This window comes from Vombatus ursinus, unplaced genomic scaffold (genome assembly GCF_900497805.2).
Source record: "Vombatus ursinus unplaced genomic scaffold, bare-nosed wombat genome assembly UNPS02014774.1, whole genome shotgun sequence".
Lineage (NCBI taxonomy): Eukaryota > Metazoa > Chordata > Mammalia > Diprotodontia > Vombatidae > Vombatus > Vombatus ursinus.
The window spans coordinates 8,901,882-8,921,858 of record NW_020954552.1 but is presented as its reverse complement, the minus strand read 5'-3'; the positions used below and the strand labels follow the sequence as shown (position 1 = coordinate 8,921,858).

At 34.0% G+C, this 19,977-nt stretch overlaps 1 protein-coding gene across 1 annotated transcript in view; it reads left to right on the top strand.

Moving 5' to 3' along the window:
• Positions 1–19,977, top strand: part of RASA1 (RAS p21 protein activator 1) — a 118,529-nt gene that overhangs the window by 52,284 nt on the left and 46,268 nt on the right. Inside the window, exons 5-8 of the mRNA XM_027864243.1 lie at positions 1,470–1,587; positions 3,830–3,861; positions 15,424–15,476; positions 16,560–16,710. Of these exons, the coding sequence (XP_027720044.1) occupies positions 1,470–1,587; positions 3,830–3,861; positions 15,424–15,476; positions 16,560–16,710 (354 nt within the window). The remainder of the gene's footprint in view (positions 1–1,469; positions 1,588–3,829; positions 3,862–15,423; positions 15,477–16,559; positions 16,711–19,977) is intronic.

Sequence of the window (19,977 nt, the reverse complement as noted above, 5' to 3'; positions counted from 1 at the left end):
TAGAGTTTAAGAAGCTGAGGCATAGAGAGTTTGGAATAACTGTTCCAGCTCACGTGGCTAGTAAATCAGTAGAGCCAACATTCAAACAACATCTACAGACTTCAGATTTCAGTGTTGTGGTACTGGCTGAAAATATAAGTAACTTTGAAGAGTTTTTGACACATTTCACTATTGACGTCTCTTTTAAGGGAAAATAGGATATTTGGGGCAAATTCCCGAGTTTTGAAGATGTTAGAAAGATCAAACAGAGAAAGATTCTTGTAACATGTTGTTATGGTGCTATCATCAAGAGAGAAAGTGCAAGGGTTAGATGGATCATAGTCTATCTGTGGTATATCATGGATCTCTCTCTGTGTTGTAATTCATGTTTTTAATTAGAAAATATTTAATGTGCTCAACCTGTTAAAGCAATCGTGCTTACTTAAAATAACTAACATTAACTTTATAAAATGTTTCCTTAAGGCTTTTTTACATTCTTGTAATTTTTTAATAACAGCTAGTCAGTAGAAACCCCCCCCTTTAAAAATAATTTTATTGGTCTTTTTTTTTAAACAACATGCTTGTTTTCAAATATATCCTCCTTCCCCTGCCCAGAAAGCCATCACCTTGCAACAAAGAGAAGAAAAAAAGGATTTAGCAAAACTAAATCAAGTCTGACAGTATATGTGCTGTTCTACACCAACACTCTCCAACTTCTGCCAAAGAAGGAAAGGATGTTCATTTTCTCATTTTTTTCAGGACTAAGCTTGGTCATCATAATTATTATACCGTACTTGATTTTTTTCTTTGTTGTTCTTTCCATTTATGTTGTAATCATCGTGCATGTTGTTTTTCAGGTTCTATTTGCTTCACTTCCCATCAGTTTACTTGTCTTCTTTTGCACTTCTGTATTGTTCATATTCATAATTTCTTAGGAACAAACCGTAATATTGCATTATATTATGTGCAATACTTTGGATAGCCATTGTCTAATCATTAGGCATCTACTTTATTTCCTAGAACCCTCTCTTGTAACTGACAAGCAAAACAGAATGACATCAATCATATCTGAGAGCATGTACTTTGCTCTGCATTTGAAGTCTATTGCTTCCCTACTAGAAAGACACATACACACACGCGTGCGCGTGCGAGCACATGCACATAAAGATGATAGTGATATTAATGATATTTCTGTTAGCCTTGTGGTTATCTGAATTAAACAGTTCAGCATATGCTTAAGTGCCCACCATAAGCTGAATGCACATATGTGTGTATGTATGTATGTATGTATTGTCTATTCTCTGGATTAGTCAGTGCTTTGATCCTAACTCTTGCAATTTGTCATTTTATGATGGCACACATCTTTTACTTGTATATTTTCCCCCAGTTTAGCTGGTTTATAGTATGGTAAGATGAGTTTTAAAGTTTCCTTTTTATATATCTTTTTACTGTGATTTCATTTTTAATAACTTCATTGTTTCTATCCTTAGTTTCTTAAAAGGAGATATGTTCATTGTTCATAATGAATTAGAAGATGGATGGATGTGGGTTACAAATCTAAGAACAGATGAGCAAGGCCTTATTGTTGAAGATCTAGTAGAAGAAGTGGTAAGTGGTTTTCTTTTAATGTATAAAGAATTGCATGTAGTTCTTTAAAAGGCTTGGGAAACTGAAAATGCTTAAGGGACTTTAGCTGTGTTTGAAAAGTATTTGATGAAGAAGTTTGGTTTCTATTTATAGGCTGTTTTACTAGAGGGTGCAGAATTCTTTTTTAGTAGTATTCATATGTAACGAAGGTTATGATTTTAGACTATTAAAGTATGTTGCTTAAGGAATCAAATAATAGACACTTCTGTGCATTTTTGAAACTCATATTTTGAATCTAAAGACTAATATCAGTGCATATTTTATGTGTGTATGTGTGTGTATATGTGTGTATATGTACACATCAGATAACTGCATATTGAAACACTACCTTAGACTTCAGATTCCTGTCCTTAGTATTTTACATGTTTTTCTGTTTCCTAATTATTAAAATTTTATGATTTTAAATTTCTCCTTCATTTGCATACTACATGGCACATCACATTTTTGTTTATGTGACAGTTATAAACATGGGAAATGTCTTATTGTAGTGTAAATTATTGTTTTAAATTTATGTATCTGAATCTAAGTCTCACCTATGCTATTAACTGTGTAACTCTCAATTCTCAGTGAGAATTAAAGTCACTTTACTTCTTTGGGCTTCCCTATCTATATGTCAGGTGAGGTCATCTTAAGTTTTTTTCTAGCTCCAAAATTCTCCATGTACATATAATGGAAAAAAATTATTACTAAAATATATTAAAAAATTATTACTAAAATATATTAAATTACTGAAATATATTAATCATAATAAGTTTTCAAAATAAATACATCCTTTCCCGATAACTTCCAGTAATGATAGAATGACACTAAGGGACCTTTCTCAGCCCAGGAATGTGAAACTTCCTAGACTGTGCCATGAATCTGGTTGTGTGCTAGATCCTGCCTTGTGATGATAGCTCCAAAAAATGAGATCAAACAAGGCATTTTCATTTATTTATTTATTTATTTTTAGGCAATTGGGGTTAAGTGACTTGCCCAGGGTCACACAGCTAGTAAGTGTCAAGTGTTTGGTCTGAGGCCAAATTTGAACTCAGGTCCTGCTGACTTTAGGGCCGGTGCTCTATCCACTTCGCCACCTAGCTGCCCCTAAGACATTTTTATTTTTTACCTAATTGTCCACGTGTTGAAGTGGCTACTGGGGGATGAGGGGCAAGCTTTTTGTTTTACTTCTGAGTCCTTAGAACAAAAACATCTTGGGGCTACTAGCAGAGGTTTAAACCTCTCTCTTCACTATAAAATGGTTAATATACATGACTTTGAATTACCTATTTTTGTAACAAAAAGTTGTAAAGATTGAAAGTCATTTGCTAAGTTTTCTGAATAAGTTCTGTCTCTCTCATCTGGCAACAAGAATTTTAAAATGTGCTGCAACTTGTTGTGTCCTGTCTTCATTTAAAAGAGAAAACACACACACCCACACACACCCACCCACCCACACACACACACACACACACACACACACACAACCCTTTGTTAACCCTTGTAATGTGGATTTTTTCTTTATACTCTTGTTACCTTAGTGAGTAGAAAAATTGAAAGAGGATAAGGTCTTATGAAATAATTGCTTATGTAGAACAAACAGCACTGTTCATGTGATTAGAATTTGTTTCATTTAGAGTATTAATGCATGCCAGCTAACTCTCATTCATAGAAGAGAAATGCTAAAACTTTCTTTTCTTTTTTTATTTTGTTAATTTTATTTTTTCCCAGTTATATGTAAAAACAATTTTTAACATTCATTTTTAAAATTTTGAGTTCCAAATTCTCTCCCTCCTTCCTTGCACCCCCTCCTTGAAGAAGGCAAGTGATTTGATAATAGGTACATGTATAGTCATGCAAAACATTTCCATCTTAGTCATGTTGTAAAAGAAAGATAGACGACTCCCTTACCTCCCTAGAAAAACCAAGAAAGATAAAGTATGCTTTGATCTGTATTCAGACTCCATTAGTTCTTTCTCTGGGGTTGCGTACCATTTTTCATTGTAAGTCCTTCAGAGTTGTCGGGTATTGTATTGTATTGCTGAGAATAAATGCAAAAATTTTCTAGAAAGAAGGTATCACATTAAGACAAATGTACCTCTCTCCTGATATACATAAACAGATAAAAGGTGTGGATTATTTTAATTTGAATATCTGATTTCAGTTAAAACTACAAAATAGATTATATAAGATGTAAACTATTAATATCTCTCGTTTTAATCAGGGTCGTGAAGAAGATCCACATGAAGGCAAAATGTAAGTTAATATTAACATTTTATTTTTCAAAGTCACCAAACCATGAGACTGCTCCAAAATTTATAATAATTTTAATACTGACTTAGCTAAATTTTATCTTTTTATTAATAGAGAATATAAATTAATACTATAAGGATGTAGGGGAAATCTTATTGCTGAAAGGGATCTTGAAAGGTATTTGATTCAGGGAAGTGAATATCTGATATGATTAAGATAAACAGTTTGTTATAGAATATCTCTAGGACACTGATGTTTTTTATAATCATAAAACGGTATTATGTATACCTAGTTTTTTTAAACCACTGAGCAAACCAATTTTCCACGAACAATAAATTTATCACAAATCATTTTCTTATAAATACTTCAAACTTCCTTAAATCTTCTTTCTTTTAAAAATTTTTCTTCCTACTTAAAAATACAGAAAAACAGTAATGTTTTGTGCTTTGCCTCCTCTCATAGGCTCTTTTGTAGGTGTCTTTTAACTTTTCTGCTGTTCCAGAGAATATTTCCTCTTGTGTTTTCTTCTTTTGAAAAATGTTTTATTCTTTATTTAAAAAAAGATCATTGGTGCAAATGTCATTATTATGTTTTTATATTAAATATATTTCTGAATATATCCTTCTCCCATCCCCTTCCCATCAAGCCTTCCCTTCTAATAATGGAGGAAAACTATTTCAGCAAAACCAATCAAAATATTGACTATGTTTGATAACATATGAAGTATTCCACATCCTTGGTTTCCTACTACTGCAGTGAATGAAGGGGGAGGTGTGTTTTCTCACTTCTTAGTGGAAGTTTGGTCATTTTAATCATAGTGCTCAGTTGTTGGTTTTTTTTTCCCCCCTACTTATGTTGTTGTAGTCACCATGCATATTGTTTTCTACCTTATATTTATTTCACTTTGCATCAGTTCATTTAAGGGAGGGAAAGGAACAAGCATTTATCAAGTGCTTACTATGTTCCAGGGACTGCTGAGTACTTTACAAATATGATTTCATGTTTCTTCATATTTAATGGTTTTTTTTTTGGGCTAGGTAGTGGGGTTAAGTGACTTGCCCAAGGTCACACAGCTAGTAAGTGTTATGTGTCTGAGGCCAGATTTGAACTCGGGTCCTCCTGAATCCAGGGCCGGTGCTCTATCCACTGCACCACCTAGCTGCCCCATATTTAATGTTTTTTAATAGTACAGTAATATTCTATTGTATTCATGTGCCAAAGTTGAACCATTTAGCAATAGACGTGTACCTTTTTTGTATTCAATTTTTTCCTATATCAAAAAGCGATAATGTAAATATTTGGGTATTTGTAACTTGCTGGCTTTGATCTACTTGGAGTAGACCCCTACTGGATTATCTAGGTTAAAGGATAGGACATTTTTACTTTTTTTTAGCATAGTTTCAAATTACTTTTTAATATGGTTAGATCAGTTTACACTTCCACTGACAATAACCTAATGTACCTTACTTCCCACAATCCCTTCTTGTGTGTTTCATTTTTTATTAGCTTTATTGGGTATGTGATGAAACCTGAATTGTTTTAATTTGCATTTCTCTTACTGATTTGGAACAATTTTTCATATAATTGGTTCTTAGTAGTTCAGTTCTTTTGAGAAATGCTTGTTTATATCTTTTGACCACTTGTACATTTGGAGGTGGTTCTTGGTCCTATATGTCTGTGTTAATTCTTCAGTTATTTTGGATATCAGACGTTTATTAGAGATATTTGATGAACTAATTTTTTTTATCCCTTCAAGAGTTTTTCTTATCTTAGTTGCATTGATTTTGTTCTTGTGATAGCCTTTTTAATCTTATGCAGTGAAATTATTTTCTCTTTTGAATTTTTCGATTGCTTTTATCTCTTGTTTGACTAAGTATTTCCCCCGTAGCCATAGTTGTAAAATATACCTATATTTACTTTTCTTCTAAGTTTTTATATGACATTTTTCCTTTCAACAAGATTTTTCTTAAAACTATTTTCAAAAATGTTCTTTCAAATAATAGTCTTGTTCTCTGAAACTTGATTTTATTTTCACTATCTTGTTAGCTGTGGGAAAATGTTCTCTTTTTTTTTTTCTTGACCAAATACTTTTCTTCATCTCTTAAAAATGTTTTCAGTGTCATCCCACATGGGGAGTGAGGGGTGTGGGTGTGTGTGTGTGTGTGTGTGTGTGTGTGTGTGTGTGTAGAGGAGGGGTAGATGGCACAGATTCCATCTATTTTAGGTATGAAATATGTAATTATTTTTTCTTTCACAGATCCTCTCTGCCTTTTTCCTTTTTTCAATCCTCATTACCAGATTATTTTCGTAGGTCATATCTTTCCTTTTCATCACCTCATTTTGTTTCAGGGGATCACACTCTTTCCATAAAACTTTTGGCATAAGCAGATGTAATTCAAAGTTTGACCTCTCCATTGTTTGTTTTTCTGTTATACATTCTTACGTTTGGAACATGAAAACAATGAACTGTTAAAGTAATTCTGCCTTAAACCTGCCTAGATTTCCCTTTCTGTGGTGATATATGAGCGCATTTTGGCCGTACTTGACCTGTTATTCATTACATTGATCAATATTTGTCTCACCTGATCTAGAGAAACTTTTAGCAAGTCCATGTGAAACATTTCTCTGTCTACAGGGTAAAATATAAATAACCCTTTTGGCTTGCTGTTCAAGAACATCCATGGTCTAGTCCTGTCTATTATATCTTTAAAAGTTAATCTCTACTCTTTATGTGATCTCTGTAGTCTAGGCAAATTTTTCTATTCCTTGTTCTTGGGTGCAGCACACATATTCCTTGCCATCTGTACCATTGCTTAAACCATAGTTCTTTTGCAAAATATACCTGATCGTCTCTTCTCTGTTTATCCAATTCCTAACTTTTAAATGGCTACTGTAGATGATTGTTCTTTGGAGCTTTTCTTATTTACTCCACGATAATCCTTCTGTTACAATTAGTGCCATTCTGTCGGAGGAGTTTGAGGTGAATTATAGAGTTAGTGTCAGGTAAGCCAACAGAAGAGAGAGCATTAGGAAGGAGTAGGTTAATTTTCCTTAGTGTCACATTTAGAGAAGGCAAGGAGGATAAGAATTCTTGGCTATTAGGAAATAATTATTCACCTTGAAAACATTTTTTTGGTGGAATGCTAGATAAGAAAGTCAGATTTCCTTGAGGGTTAGTTGCTAGTGGGTGGTGAAATGGAGTCATTCAGTACATATTATTATTTATGTAATTTTGGTGTGTGGGAGCATTGAGAAAGGAAAAAGTGACTAGTAATATTACTAACTTCTGGAGATTCACTTGGGCACAAATGAGTGTACCAAAAACTGATGACTGAAGCATTTCCTTTTCTGCTGCTGATTGAAGGCAAGAAAAGAGGAAGGTAGCTATTGTATGTGAATCAGCTAGTTAAACTTAGATAAGATTCTTATTTAAGAAAAGATTATTTCAAAAAACAGTTTTAAGAAAAACCTTGTTAAAATAAAAGATGCTATCACATAAAAATTTGGAAGAGAATAAGTGGTGATATGTTTCACAACAATGGTTAGGGGGACAATCCTAGCTAAATAAAGGATAGACACATTTTCGGAAAATAAAAGTTAAAAATAGATTTTAAAGAGACTTGGATTTCTTGAAACTTGAAATAGAAAATAACTTGAAATAGAAAATAATGGTCTTTTGGTAAGGCATGTAGCACAAAGGGGAAGGAGAAAATTTCTTAAGTATGTCTGCCGAACTAGATACCTCAGACAGCAGTGGTTCTCTATGAGAATAGCTATTCTCATATTCTTCCTATAGTGTAGGAGAGAGCAAAAGAACCCAAGAAATAAGAGATAGAAAGTGTATATCCCAAGTGTTTACACACAAATGTACAAAGTCTGGGTTAAAAGAAAGGTAAATCAGGGCTCTTAATCCAAGGAAGTAAATTAGTCTGATAGGTATCATTGATATGTGATGGGCAAGGCATTGTTACTAGAATCTCTCTGAAAGTTTGTTTTATTCAAGGGAAGAGGAAAGGGAAAGAGGAATGAGTGTGGGATGAAATAGTGATGTGTTAAAGAAGACATTTGTGTAAAAAATTCTAGGGACCCGGTTTTGTGTAAAATGTTTGGCTGAAGATAAGCAGAGGCAGAAACATGTTATTGTCAATGGACTCTACTACAAACCACTTGGGCAGAAAAGGACATTGATAAGAAATTTGGAGAATAGCTCATAAGTCTAGCATGATCTAGTAGTAATAACAGATTTCATTTATGTGATCCTGTTCTGTAGCCCTCCTCTGTACGGTGAATAATGTCTTGATTTGTCTTAATAATTTCATCCTTTAAAAGATAGTTTCATCTTTCAAAGGATAGTGGTATCAACAAGATAGTCTGTTATTTTAGATTTGATTCTCATCAAAAAGGAAGTTGTTGATGAAAAACAAAAGATGAGAACCTTGCAAGGGAAGTGATCTCTTTGCATTAGAATCTTTGAGAGGAAAGCTCTGCATAGCCTGAAATGTGGAGAGAACTCTTGGAAGGCAGAGTAATAGAGTTCAGAGAAAAGGTAGGTAAGATCCCATGAACTCAGGCCTGGTGCTAAGGACAGCAAAAATACTTTCTATTTGTTTGTTTTTATTTTTTAAAAGCCATATTGGTTAAAAAAAATTTAAAAAGAAGATACTCAAACTGATTAAAGGACCACTACTTGGAAAGAAAAATGACAAGATAGTAGACAAGAGAAAGAAGCTGTTAAATCCATTTCTTCTGCTTTGTGTACTGAGGGGAATGATGTTCAAAAAGTGATTGATAGGGAATTGATACAAAATAAATGTGGAGATTATAAGGTAACAATTGCCTTTGATGAAGTTTTGGTGACTTGGTACAGATGTACATAATGTATTCCATGGTACAGAAAATCAGGAAATTTGATTGCTAAGCCACTGACATTGGTTTTTGAAATTGGTTGAGAGATTTGTTACAAGGAAAGTCTTTTAGTTATGGGAAGAGAAGTATAGTGGATAGTGAGAGTGTTGCTGCCTCTTTCTTTTACCAGCAGGTTCCTTACCACCCCCATCTCCCTCAAAAAAATCAAGTGTGATTTAGATTGTGTTGAGAAATGTCTTGTTCAAAATGAGTGAGGTTATAGTACTTCACTTTGGTCTTTCACATCTAGAATGTTGTGTTTAGTTCTGGATCCTGCATTTTATGAAGGAGAAGCTAGAGAGCATTTAGAAGACTTAGTAGGAGGGCAAGGAGCCTTAAGCTCATGCCATATGAGGATTGAGTGAGTGACCTGGGGAGGTTTAACTTAGGGGAATAGGAAACTTAAGATGGTAAATGACAGTAACTTTTAGTACTTCAAGGACTGTCCTAAGGAAGAGGGATTAAGAATAAACTTATTCTACTTCCTGCAGGGGAGACCCAGGAGTGGTGAGTGGAAGTTTCATAGTCAAGTTTAGGCTTGATGTAAAGAAAACATTTCTGATAAATAGAGTCAACTGAAAGTGGAATGGGCTTACTCAAAGGACATTTGAGTTCTCCCTTACTCAGAAGTCTTAAAACAGAGTCTGAATGATCACTTTGTTATATATGTTTTAGAGAGGATTTTTCATGTACAAGTTGAACTGGTATTTATTTCTATGGTTTTGTTCTTTTTAGAATAGGAATGTTGAGTGTGCTTTGGAGTTGGGAAAAAGACCTTATTTATAACGGGGCAAAATTTAAAAGGCGTAAGTTGGTGGGCATAATTTATGGAGCACAGTTCACAAAGGTGATGGTAGCATCTGTAGAATGTTTATCCTTGGAAAGAAGGGATGGTTACTTTTTTTTTTTGAGGAGGTGATGGTGTAATGTTCGGGCTTGAGAAAAGATTTGTGATAGTTATGTAGAAGATGTAATAGAGGAATAAAGAGATTACAAGACATTGATGAAAATTTAGTTGTTACTAGAAAAAATAAAATTGACTTAGTAAGCATGGCACCATGATTTTTTCTAGGGTTTGATAACATGGAAGTAAGAGTGGAGGAGGCAGATAGGGCAATTTACCCAGAGTTAGAGGGTTGGAATATCAAAGAGTCATGTGTGTCCAAGTATTTAAGGTTGTGAAGAGGGTTGTTGAAGTGACTGATAATTTGGATTCATTAGAAGTGAATCCAAAATAAATTTCATACACAGGAGAATAGGGAAGAATTGAGCAGTCTGCCTTATTCACTACTCTTCTATGGGCTTGAAGGAAAAACCTTAAAAAATGTTCTTTCTCCCTACCTTTTGTTATTTTTAGTGATTTCTTTTAAAAAGCAGTGAGTTATTTCATACTTGTGTTACTTGTTCACTATTCTCATCAACTTTTTTTTTTTCTTTTCTGGTGAGGCAGTCAGGATTAAGTGACTTGCTCAGGGTCACACAGCTAATAAGTGTCAAGTGTCTGAGGTCGGATTTGAACCCAGGTCTTTCTGTCTCCAAGGCCAGAGCTGTATCCACTGCACTGTCTAACTGGCCCTCTCATCAACTTTTTGCCCCAGGATTCATGGACACACATTTAGTAATGTTAGTGACTTCTCAGTTACTAGTATTTTCTCTTTTCACCTTTTAAAAATACCATATTTAATACAAGCTTATGTCACTCTCGTCACTTCACCTTTTTCCACATGCCTTTGATAACTGCTGCCAAAGATTTATTCAAGCAATTCTCAAATTTTTAAATAATTTATTCGTGATGCCAGTACAAATGTAACCTAGACCTAATCTAAACCTAGAGTTTGATATTATCCTCTCAGTGTTGTCGGCTGGCTACTTTGAAACCTTGTTGGAGAAACAAGAAAAAAAAGGGAGGTAGAATTATCTAGCATCAAAAAGGTGTGCTTTTATAAAGTAATATCAGCATCTTAAAAGTTTTCCTGGTCAAAGAACCCCCTATTATTTTGTGCTCCAGGAGTCATATACTTTGTTTCTTGGTAGTATGATTACTGTGTCAGGGACACATCTCTTTAATTGTTTTCATTATATTACTATTTAATTCTTTACCTGTGTTTCTTCTAAATTCAATCATCCTTTGATTGTAGCTTCCTTCCTTGTCCTTGTGTTGCATAGGAATCTCCGTTTTCTAAAATTTCTTTCTCAGTGTCATCTTAATCTGTTTATTTTGATCTCTCAAACTTGACGTACGCTAAGATATGCCTTAATTCTCATTTTTCTTTTGTCACCTTGATCCTATTTGTATAGATGTCTCATTTCTTTAATTTTCCTATTTCTGCATTTATATTTTCTTAGTTCTTGCTTTTTCCTACATTCTGCCTTCTCTGTCATTTTAGTTGAAATCTCCATTTGATATTCTAAAATCAGTTGCTCTGATTTCTTCAGAGATTTCAAGTCTTTAAGTTATTGTACCAGCAAGAGACAGTTGGATGACATGACATCCCCAGAAGCTATTATCTTAAACTGAAAAAATATAGATAGTTTTCCAAATGAGGGAGATGATAGGCTTACTATGCTCTTCCCTACCATTTCTGGAGTATTTATTGTATTAAGTTCTGGGTACAAAAATTTAGGAACAACAGAGAAATGGAAGCATGACCTTACTAATGAGATGACTGGGAGGAATGCTCTGTGAGTATATGTTGAATTAATCAATAGGCTTATTGCTGTGTTCCAGGCACTATGCTAAATGTTAGTGATAAAAAAAAAAAAAACCAACCAACCAGATTCTACTTTCAAGAAGCTTACATGGTATTTATAAGACATGTGCAGACTTGGTATAAAATGCCCTTAGGCTAGGCAGAGGAACTAGCAGGATGACCTAGAAGGCCACCTGCAGAAGGTGACCTTTGAGCTGAGTCTTGAAGAATGTCAGAGTTTCTAAGAAGTGGAGTGGAGGAAGGAGATGGGAGAGTATTCCAGATGTGGATGACAGCCAGGGCAAAGGAATAGAAATTGAGCACCATGTGTAAGTAACCAAAGATAGGACAGTATGACTGTTTAGAAAAGAGGACTGTGGAGTAGGAACATACATATACACATACACATACATATAATATACATGAAGGCTGGAAATATAGAAAGAGACCAAACTTTAAATGCCAAATGTTTGGTCTTAGAACTATTAAGGAACCACTGGATTTTATTGAATAGGGAGTATGAAATGGTCAGGCCTATTTTTTAGGAGAAAGTGGTTTCAGTTGAATGTTAATGGAAGAAGTTGGATTGAAAGGAGAGAAAGTAGAGAAGCCAAGAGTAATTGACTTTTTTATTGAGTTTAGTTGAAAAGGTGAGGAAAAAATTCAGCATGAAGTCTGATGGGGAAGAGAAGAAGGCAGTCCAGGGAATTTTATAGATGGCGGAGATAAGTGCATTTGTAAGTAGCTAGGAAGGAATCGTTCAGTAGGGAGAAAGGTACGGATGCTCATGAGCAGTTTACTGGAGAAGATTGGAGAGGGTGGAATTGAATTCATATAGAAGGGCTGGTCTTTGCAAGGAGAAGGACTGCTTCAAGGAAAGGAAGAGATGGTGGAGGATGATAGGATGATTTCAGAGAGATGTGAGTGGAGAAGAGTTGAAAAGAACTCTTGGTGAATGACTTCAATTTTTTTGAGTGAAGTGTGATGTGATATACTGAGCTTAGAGGATGGGAGGAAGAGACACCATAAGGGGCTTAATAAGAGAAGAATAGTTGCTCTCTGTGAGTGGAGGTAGAGAATTGTTTGGGGAGGAATAGAAATATTGCTTTGCTGCAGTGAGGACCCACTTGAGATTATTTGTGATGTAGGAGAAAATAAAATCAAGACCAATAAGGGGACTACTGCAATAATCCAAGTGAGAAGTAATGAGGGGCTAAAGTAAGGTAGCTATGAGCGGAGAGAAGATGTATGCAAAAGATGTTGTAAAGGTTGAATCAGTAAGATGTGGCACTTGATTGTATACTTGGAGTAAAACTGAAAAAAATTAATAAGGAGTCACTGAAGATTCTAAACTTCAATTTGAGGTGTATCCAATCTGCACAGTTTCATTACTTTACATAAGCAGTAGCATGTGAATCGGAGTAAAGGAAGTGCATGGTGAGAACAAACCAAGGTTAAGAATTGACAAGGTGGGGGCAGCTAGATGGCACAGTGGACCTGAGTCTGGAGGACCCGAGTTCAAATCTGGCCTCAGACCAAACACTTGACACTTAGTAGCTGTGTGACCCTGGGCAAATCACTTAATCCTAATTGCCTAAAAATAATTTAAAAAGTAAGAATTGACACAGTGGTGATCAGAGGAAGAAATAGGGGGCAAAATATTGGAGAGTAGAAAATAATGGTTTATTTAGCAGAAGAAGAGAAGACTTACAGGGAACCTGATAGATATCTCCAAGGGTATGCTAAAAAGTATTAGCTATAGGATTCAAAGGCATTACCCCACCCCCAACATAATGCCCTGAAGTCTATTGCTGCTAGGCAGTGGTATGCTGTTCCTCTCTCCCACCCCCTTGCTACAATAGTACTGCAGCCCTTCATTGCCATAGTATGCACCTACTGCATCCCTATTTGCCTTTACTTCACTTCATTTTTTGGGTACTCTTTCAGCTCGATTTCTAGACCTTAACCCTCAACTGAAGTTGCTTCTGCGAAGTTGCTAGTGTTCTCTTAGTGACATTAGTCCAGTGGCTTTTTCTAAGTTTGACCTCTTTGTAGCTTTTGCCACTCATCAACCCTTTTTCCTGGATTCTGTCTTTGCTTACACAACACTAATCAGTCCTGGTTCATCTTTCTGACTGTTTCCTTAGTCTTCATTGTTTCATCGTCATCTGTGTCTCACCAGCTAAGCTGGGTGTCTGCCAAAATTCTTTCTTGGGTCATCTTCTCTGGATCTGCTCCCTTGTGTTCTTTTATTCTCTCTGTAACTGATTCCTACATCAACGTATCTAACCCTGATCTGTCTCCTGAGCATTAGTCTTGTAACACCCGTGCCTGCAGATGTGCCATAGGTCTTTCCAACACAGCATGTTTAAAACAGAATTAATTTTTTTGTTTTTTGTTTTTGTTTTTGTTTTTGTTTTTGTTTTTTTTGTCTAGGCAATAGGGTTAAGTGACTTGCCCAGGTTCACACAGCTAATAAGGGTTATGTGTCTGAAGTCGGATATGAATTCAGGTTCTCCTGAATCCAGACCCGGTGCTGTATCTACTTCGCCACCTAGCTACCCCCCTCCCCATAACAGAATTAATTGTTGCACATTCTCTTTATTCCCAATTTATTCCTATAGCAAACTTACCCATTTCTCAAGATCATCATCACGCTTCTGGCCACCCAGGTTCAGAACCTCAGCATCACCATTGATTTCTTTCCTTATTAATTCTTCTCAGTTTTGCTCTTCAATATAAACCAGTTGCCAAATCTTGAGTCAACCTTTATAACATCCATCTTTTCTTCACTCATTCATACTGCCTTCTGTCAGGCCCTCATCATTTCTCACTTTGACTGCTGCAATAACTTCTTTGTTGGTCTTGAATAAAAGTTTCTTCTTTGTCTTCCACACAGCTGCCATCATGTTCATAAAGCAAAGGTTCTATGATGTCACTCCCCCAATCAAGAATGTTCAGTGATTAAAAAGGGGGGGGGGGAGGATGTAAAACAAAACACCTTATTGCTTCTGGCAGGAAGTAAAAATTCCTTAGCTTGTCATTTTAATCTCTTCACATTCTGACTCCAGCCTACCTTTCCAAACTTAGTTCACATTACTCTTCTTCATATACTCTATGTCACACCTGCAGTTAATTTGCATGCTTCCTGTTTATGAACCTGGAATTCCATCTCCTGCTTCTGTGCTTTTCTACAGGCTTTCCCCCAATGCTTAGAATTCTCTTTCCTCACCTTTGCTTTTGGGTCCTTAGCTTCCTTAAAGGTTTATGTTAGATGCCACTTCCTGTACCTTTTCTGATGCCCCTAGTTGTTAGTATTCTTTTCTCCTGTCCCAAGTTGTCTTCCAACCTCCTACCCCCTGCTCCCGTTGATCTGTGTATATATTGTACCCCTTTGAGGACAGATATGTTTTTCATTTTTGTCTTTGTTTTCCCTGTGCCTAGCATAATGTGTTGCACATAGTAGGAGCATAAAGTGCATTACAGTAAATCATATTTAAAGTAGTCAGTGATGATTCTAAGGTTATAAACCTCAATTTTTAGTGAACCCAGTCTGCATGGTTTGAAGTAGATGGTGGAAACAAACCAAGGTTAGAGTGTATTGAGGTAAGTTGAAGTTACAGAGAAGCAGATTTTGGCTTGTTCTAAAGAAAACTTTGGAACTTCAAAAGTGGAATAGATATGGTGAGTTCTTTTTTAGGAGGCCTGTGGAGTAGGGAGTAGGGGGTGGAGACTCGGGATGGTGGTTGTTTGAGTTGAGGCTGGCCAGCTACTTCTGTTGAGGATATTGTAGAAGAGATTATAGGTCAAATAGAGTTTCTACTAGGTGGCTTCTTCTGTAAGTTGACTTTTCATCCAATCCATTATGTTTTTTTTAATATGACTTAGTAAATTAATTTTTAACCTTTATCCATCCATATTAAAACAACAAAGATATACTCTTGAATTTTCTCTTTATTTTATTTTTCAGATGGTTCCATGGGAAGATTTCCAAACAAGAAGCTTATGCTTTATTGATGACAGGTATATATTAATTCACGTATTTTCATGTCTTTCAGATATTTTGTTTATTAGTGTTTCATTTATACATAATTATTTGTTACTTGGTAATTTGATAACAGTTGGGATCTGTGTGACATATTAGATGCTATCCAGCTGAGTAGTTACTGGCAAGTTGGATAATTGGTCAGAGCTAGTTCCTTATTTATAAAATGAAGATGATAATTTGAAGTACCTTTTTTGAAAAGGTTCTTGTATGAAGAAAATGCTTTGCAAACCTTACAGTACAATACAGATATGAATTATTATCTGATAAGTTCACTAGAACTGGAGAATTGCTCTTTATTTAAAAACCTTGATTTTGGGGGAATGAAACTAAAGGTTAGGTAAGGAAAAGAGTTCATTGACATTTTAAAGGTTTTTTTTTTTGTTTTTGTTTAAAGCTTTCCACTTTTCATTCCAAAAATAACATGTTTGTGTATAAATGTGTGTATATATATACCATCATGTTCTAAGACATCACAGGAACTAATTACAATTAAAGTAGCTTAAATAATTGGGACTTATTTGCAAATGCATTAAGTTTTAACTTTTCTGAGAAATTCTAATTATTGAAATGCATTTGATGAATTTGCATATTCATCCCTTTGTTCATCACCAAATACATAAATTTAATTGACAAAAACATCTCCTTTAGAAATACACGTAAGATGATGAGTTAATTATGAACCAATTATAATATGAATTTACCTTAGTCTTAAAAATTCAGTGGAATTTTTTTGAATGATTACCTTATTATAAATTGAGACATTTATAGAAATGTAAGGTCATGAGGCAGCGTGCTTTGATATAATTTAATAATATTTCTGTACAGAGGTAAGAAAGGTGACATGTCACATAAAAGAGAATTGGACTTGGGAGTCAGATTCTTAGGAAAAGAAAACACACACACACACACACACACACACACACACACTCTGCGTGTTAGTCCTAAATACACAATCTGTGTATTTTACTGCTTGTGCATGTAAGGTGCAACTACTTTATGGAAGGTTTTAGGATGACTGAGGTTATAAAAATAATTGGTACTTTATTGTATTTTCACAGTAGGTCAGGTTTGCAGTTTCCTTGTGAGGCCATCCGATAATACTCCTGGTGACTATTCACTTTATTTTCGGACCAGTGAAAATATTCAGCGTTTTAAAATATGTCCAACACCCAACAATCAGTTTATGATGGGAGGCCGATACTATAACAGGTGAGTTATAAGAAATTTGAGTTTTTATCTGCCTTTGGCAGCCTGGAGTAAATTTTTATTGTCTTCATATTTGGGCTCTGAGATTTTTAAAAATATCTTTTCCCAATCTTTAAAGTCACATTGCCTTTAAATATTAATTGACATCTATAACATGCTCAAATATTGTTCAAAACTCCCCAGATGGTGTTGAACTTAATTTGTAGTAACCTGAAGGTTAATCTACAGTAACCTTTTCATTACATTTGTATCTTATGGTTTTTTTTTTTAAAGGATGAAATGATAAATTAGAATGAGCTTTAGGTAAATCACGTGTAGTATTCTTTTTTTTTTAAAGCAATAAAATTAATTTTTTTTCTCTAGGGAAAAGTTGGTTAAAATGGCCTCAGATGCAAAAAAAAAAAAAAGAAAGAAAAGAATGGTTAAAAAATATAATTAGATAATTCCTTTTGGGATTCCTATTTGTAAGTCATGACTTTTATCTTGGATGTCTAAACTGCAAGGAAATTACTAATCAAATTTCTAACAATGAGTCCTTTGCTTAGAACAAAAACTCAAGGTGAAACTGTTAGCTACTAGATTGATTTAGAAAAATAAAAATTAGTACAAGAAAACCTGACAAAGAACCAGCATTTTTGAAAAAAGGAAAACATCTTCCATTTTATTTGCTAGGTTAAGTGAATGAGTAAAATTTCCTATACTTGATATTTAGAGGGTGACATTGTTCTCCTCTTTTGGAAGACAGAATCTGTTCTTGAAAGATTTTGCCATACTTTATTCTTTTAACACAAGGCATTTTGTTTTATTCCAATTAGAATTTCTCTTAACTTTCAACTTGCCTTCTGAGTGAGTAGAGATCTAGCATCTAGTTTATCAGAAAAAAATAATCATGTTCTCCTAATTGACGTAAATTTACCTGATGATAGTAAGACATCAAGTGGAAGGCATGAGCATAGACAATTGGATTCTCTTATATACCTCACACATAAGCTCCTTTCGAATAACTTCAACATTACAATTTGGTTCCTCTCACTGAAAATCAGTCCAGCTCTAGTTTGAGCACTTCATGAAAGTAAATTAATTTTTCACATTGTCCAGTTTTCTAGTGGTCTGGAAAATAAGCTAACATTTGAAAACTATGCTTAATTGGATTGACAAAGGTCTCCTTTGGTGAATGTTGTTGAAGATCAGATGATTTAAGTATGTACTCGTTTGAAGTATATTGTTTATTGAAACAGTTACCTTCTATCTAACCTAAAGTATCAAAGCTTTACAAAGATAGAATTTTTTTTCTGAAGCAATTTTTGTGGTAGTAAGGGCACTATTGAATAATAAAGTAAAAGAATTTGGCGTAAATTTCTTCTGTATTTGTCATTTGCATATAGTTTATTGATTAAGCCTGCAATGTGAAATAATTTCTTTAAAAGTATACTGATTATTTGCTTTAGCTACATCCCTAATCTTTATTTTTCAGATTTCATTATAATACAAATGTTGCATTTCTAAAACTAAAATGAATTTTTAAGAAATTGTGAACATTTCAGGGTTTTTATTTTTTAAGAAATCAAAATGTTATTTGCCTTGAATATGTAGATGGCATTCTTTTTGGAAAATATATGATTTCTTAACATTTTTAGCAGAAGCAGTTAATCTGTTAGGAAGTTTATGCAGTCAGTTTTGTATTTTTTATGAGTTAAGTATGCTTTAGAAGTCTTATCTATCACAATTACAACTTTATCTTTTCTGTTAAAGTGAAAGTAAAACCATCCTTGTTGCTCTTTAGGTGAAGAGAGGTAGTAACTGTATCTATATCCCCAAGTCATTATACACCTTATTTAACTAGTACCTTTTATGATGTTCTGAATAGTTTTGTAGCCTGAATTTAGGGAACAGTAGGAATGGCCAGTCACATATTTACCAAATGACCAAAGTCACTGTAGATTTTTACAATAAAAGAGATGTGATTTCTGACCAAGATTCATAGAACTTTATTTTTGAATTGGCACAATTAAATGATCATCAAACACTCATTTTAAAATATGAGATAATCAACATTTTAAAAATTAAATCTACTTTCAAGAATTTTTTCCTTAGAAAAATATCACAGACACAGAGCTCATGGGGATCAGATAGACTTTCCTTTTTGTAAATTTAGAAGAGATCAGTTAGAGAATGTCCTCTTTGTGATATTTATTACCACTGTTCCTTTTTTCTTATATTAAATAACATTTAGAATTCAGTTCATCTATTCATCTTTTTCATGTGACCTCTTCAAGTCATCTGTTTTTACTTTGTGCTAATTAATTTTGTACATTTTACATTTTCTAGTGAAATTAAATTTTTTCATCTGATTACTGTTTTATTAAGAGTAGAGGAGTAATCAAATGACAGATAAAAATAAAACCTTCAGTATTAAGAAATATTTTCCTATCTGTCTATGAATTTTTTCTCCTTAATGAAATAAGGAAGTCTTGGAATTTCAGATCAGTCTTAAGGATAGCATAGCATAGTGAAAAAAGCACTGGACTTAGCAAATCTAGATTCTGACCTTCCGTTTCTTAATTTGTAAAATAGGGACAGTAGTGTGCGGCCTAAGGTACCAAATTGTTTTGGAAAAAGTACTTTGTAAATCTTGAACATACCATATAAATGTCAGCTATTAGATTGTGGAGAAACCTAACTTATTTTGCTATATATCATATTTATCATAAGTAGAAACTAAGTGTTGGAAATAAATTGTAAATTTTATGTTATATATTGCTATCATTTAATTTCAGTTTTTATTCATGTCTTTTTCTTGAAATATTAAAATATTTGTAGTTTGTATTTTTAAATAAAATTATGGTCCTTTCATATATGTTTATTTATTTTACTCTACTCAGGGTATAGTAGTGACATTTGTGAAAGAGACTTCTAATTTTCCTTTGGCTTTATTTTCACCTCTCAGACATAGGTCCTTCAGAATGCAATTACAGCCTAAATGCATCTGGTAATTAGAGAAACAATATAAAGGAGTTTTGGTGATGAGAATAATTAATTTAACATAACTTATTGATTGCTAGGTAAATGAAGTGCATCTAACAGTTCTTTCATTTCAGTCTTATAGAAGAAATTTAATAAAAATTGAATGCTTCTAATCTTTTTTCCACAGTTTTACAATCTCAGCTAATGTCAACTTTTTTATTTCAAAATTTTGATAGTATTGTTATTAACCAAAGGAATCTTGATTTAGGTAATAAGTTGATGAAGAATTTTTATTTAAATCCATTA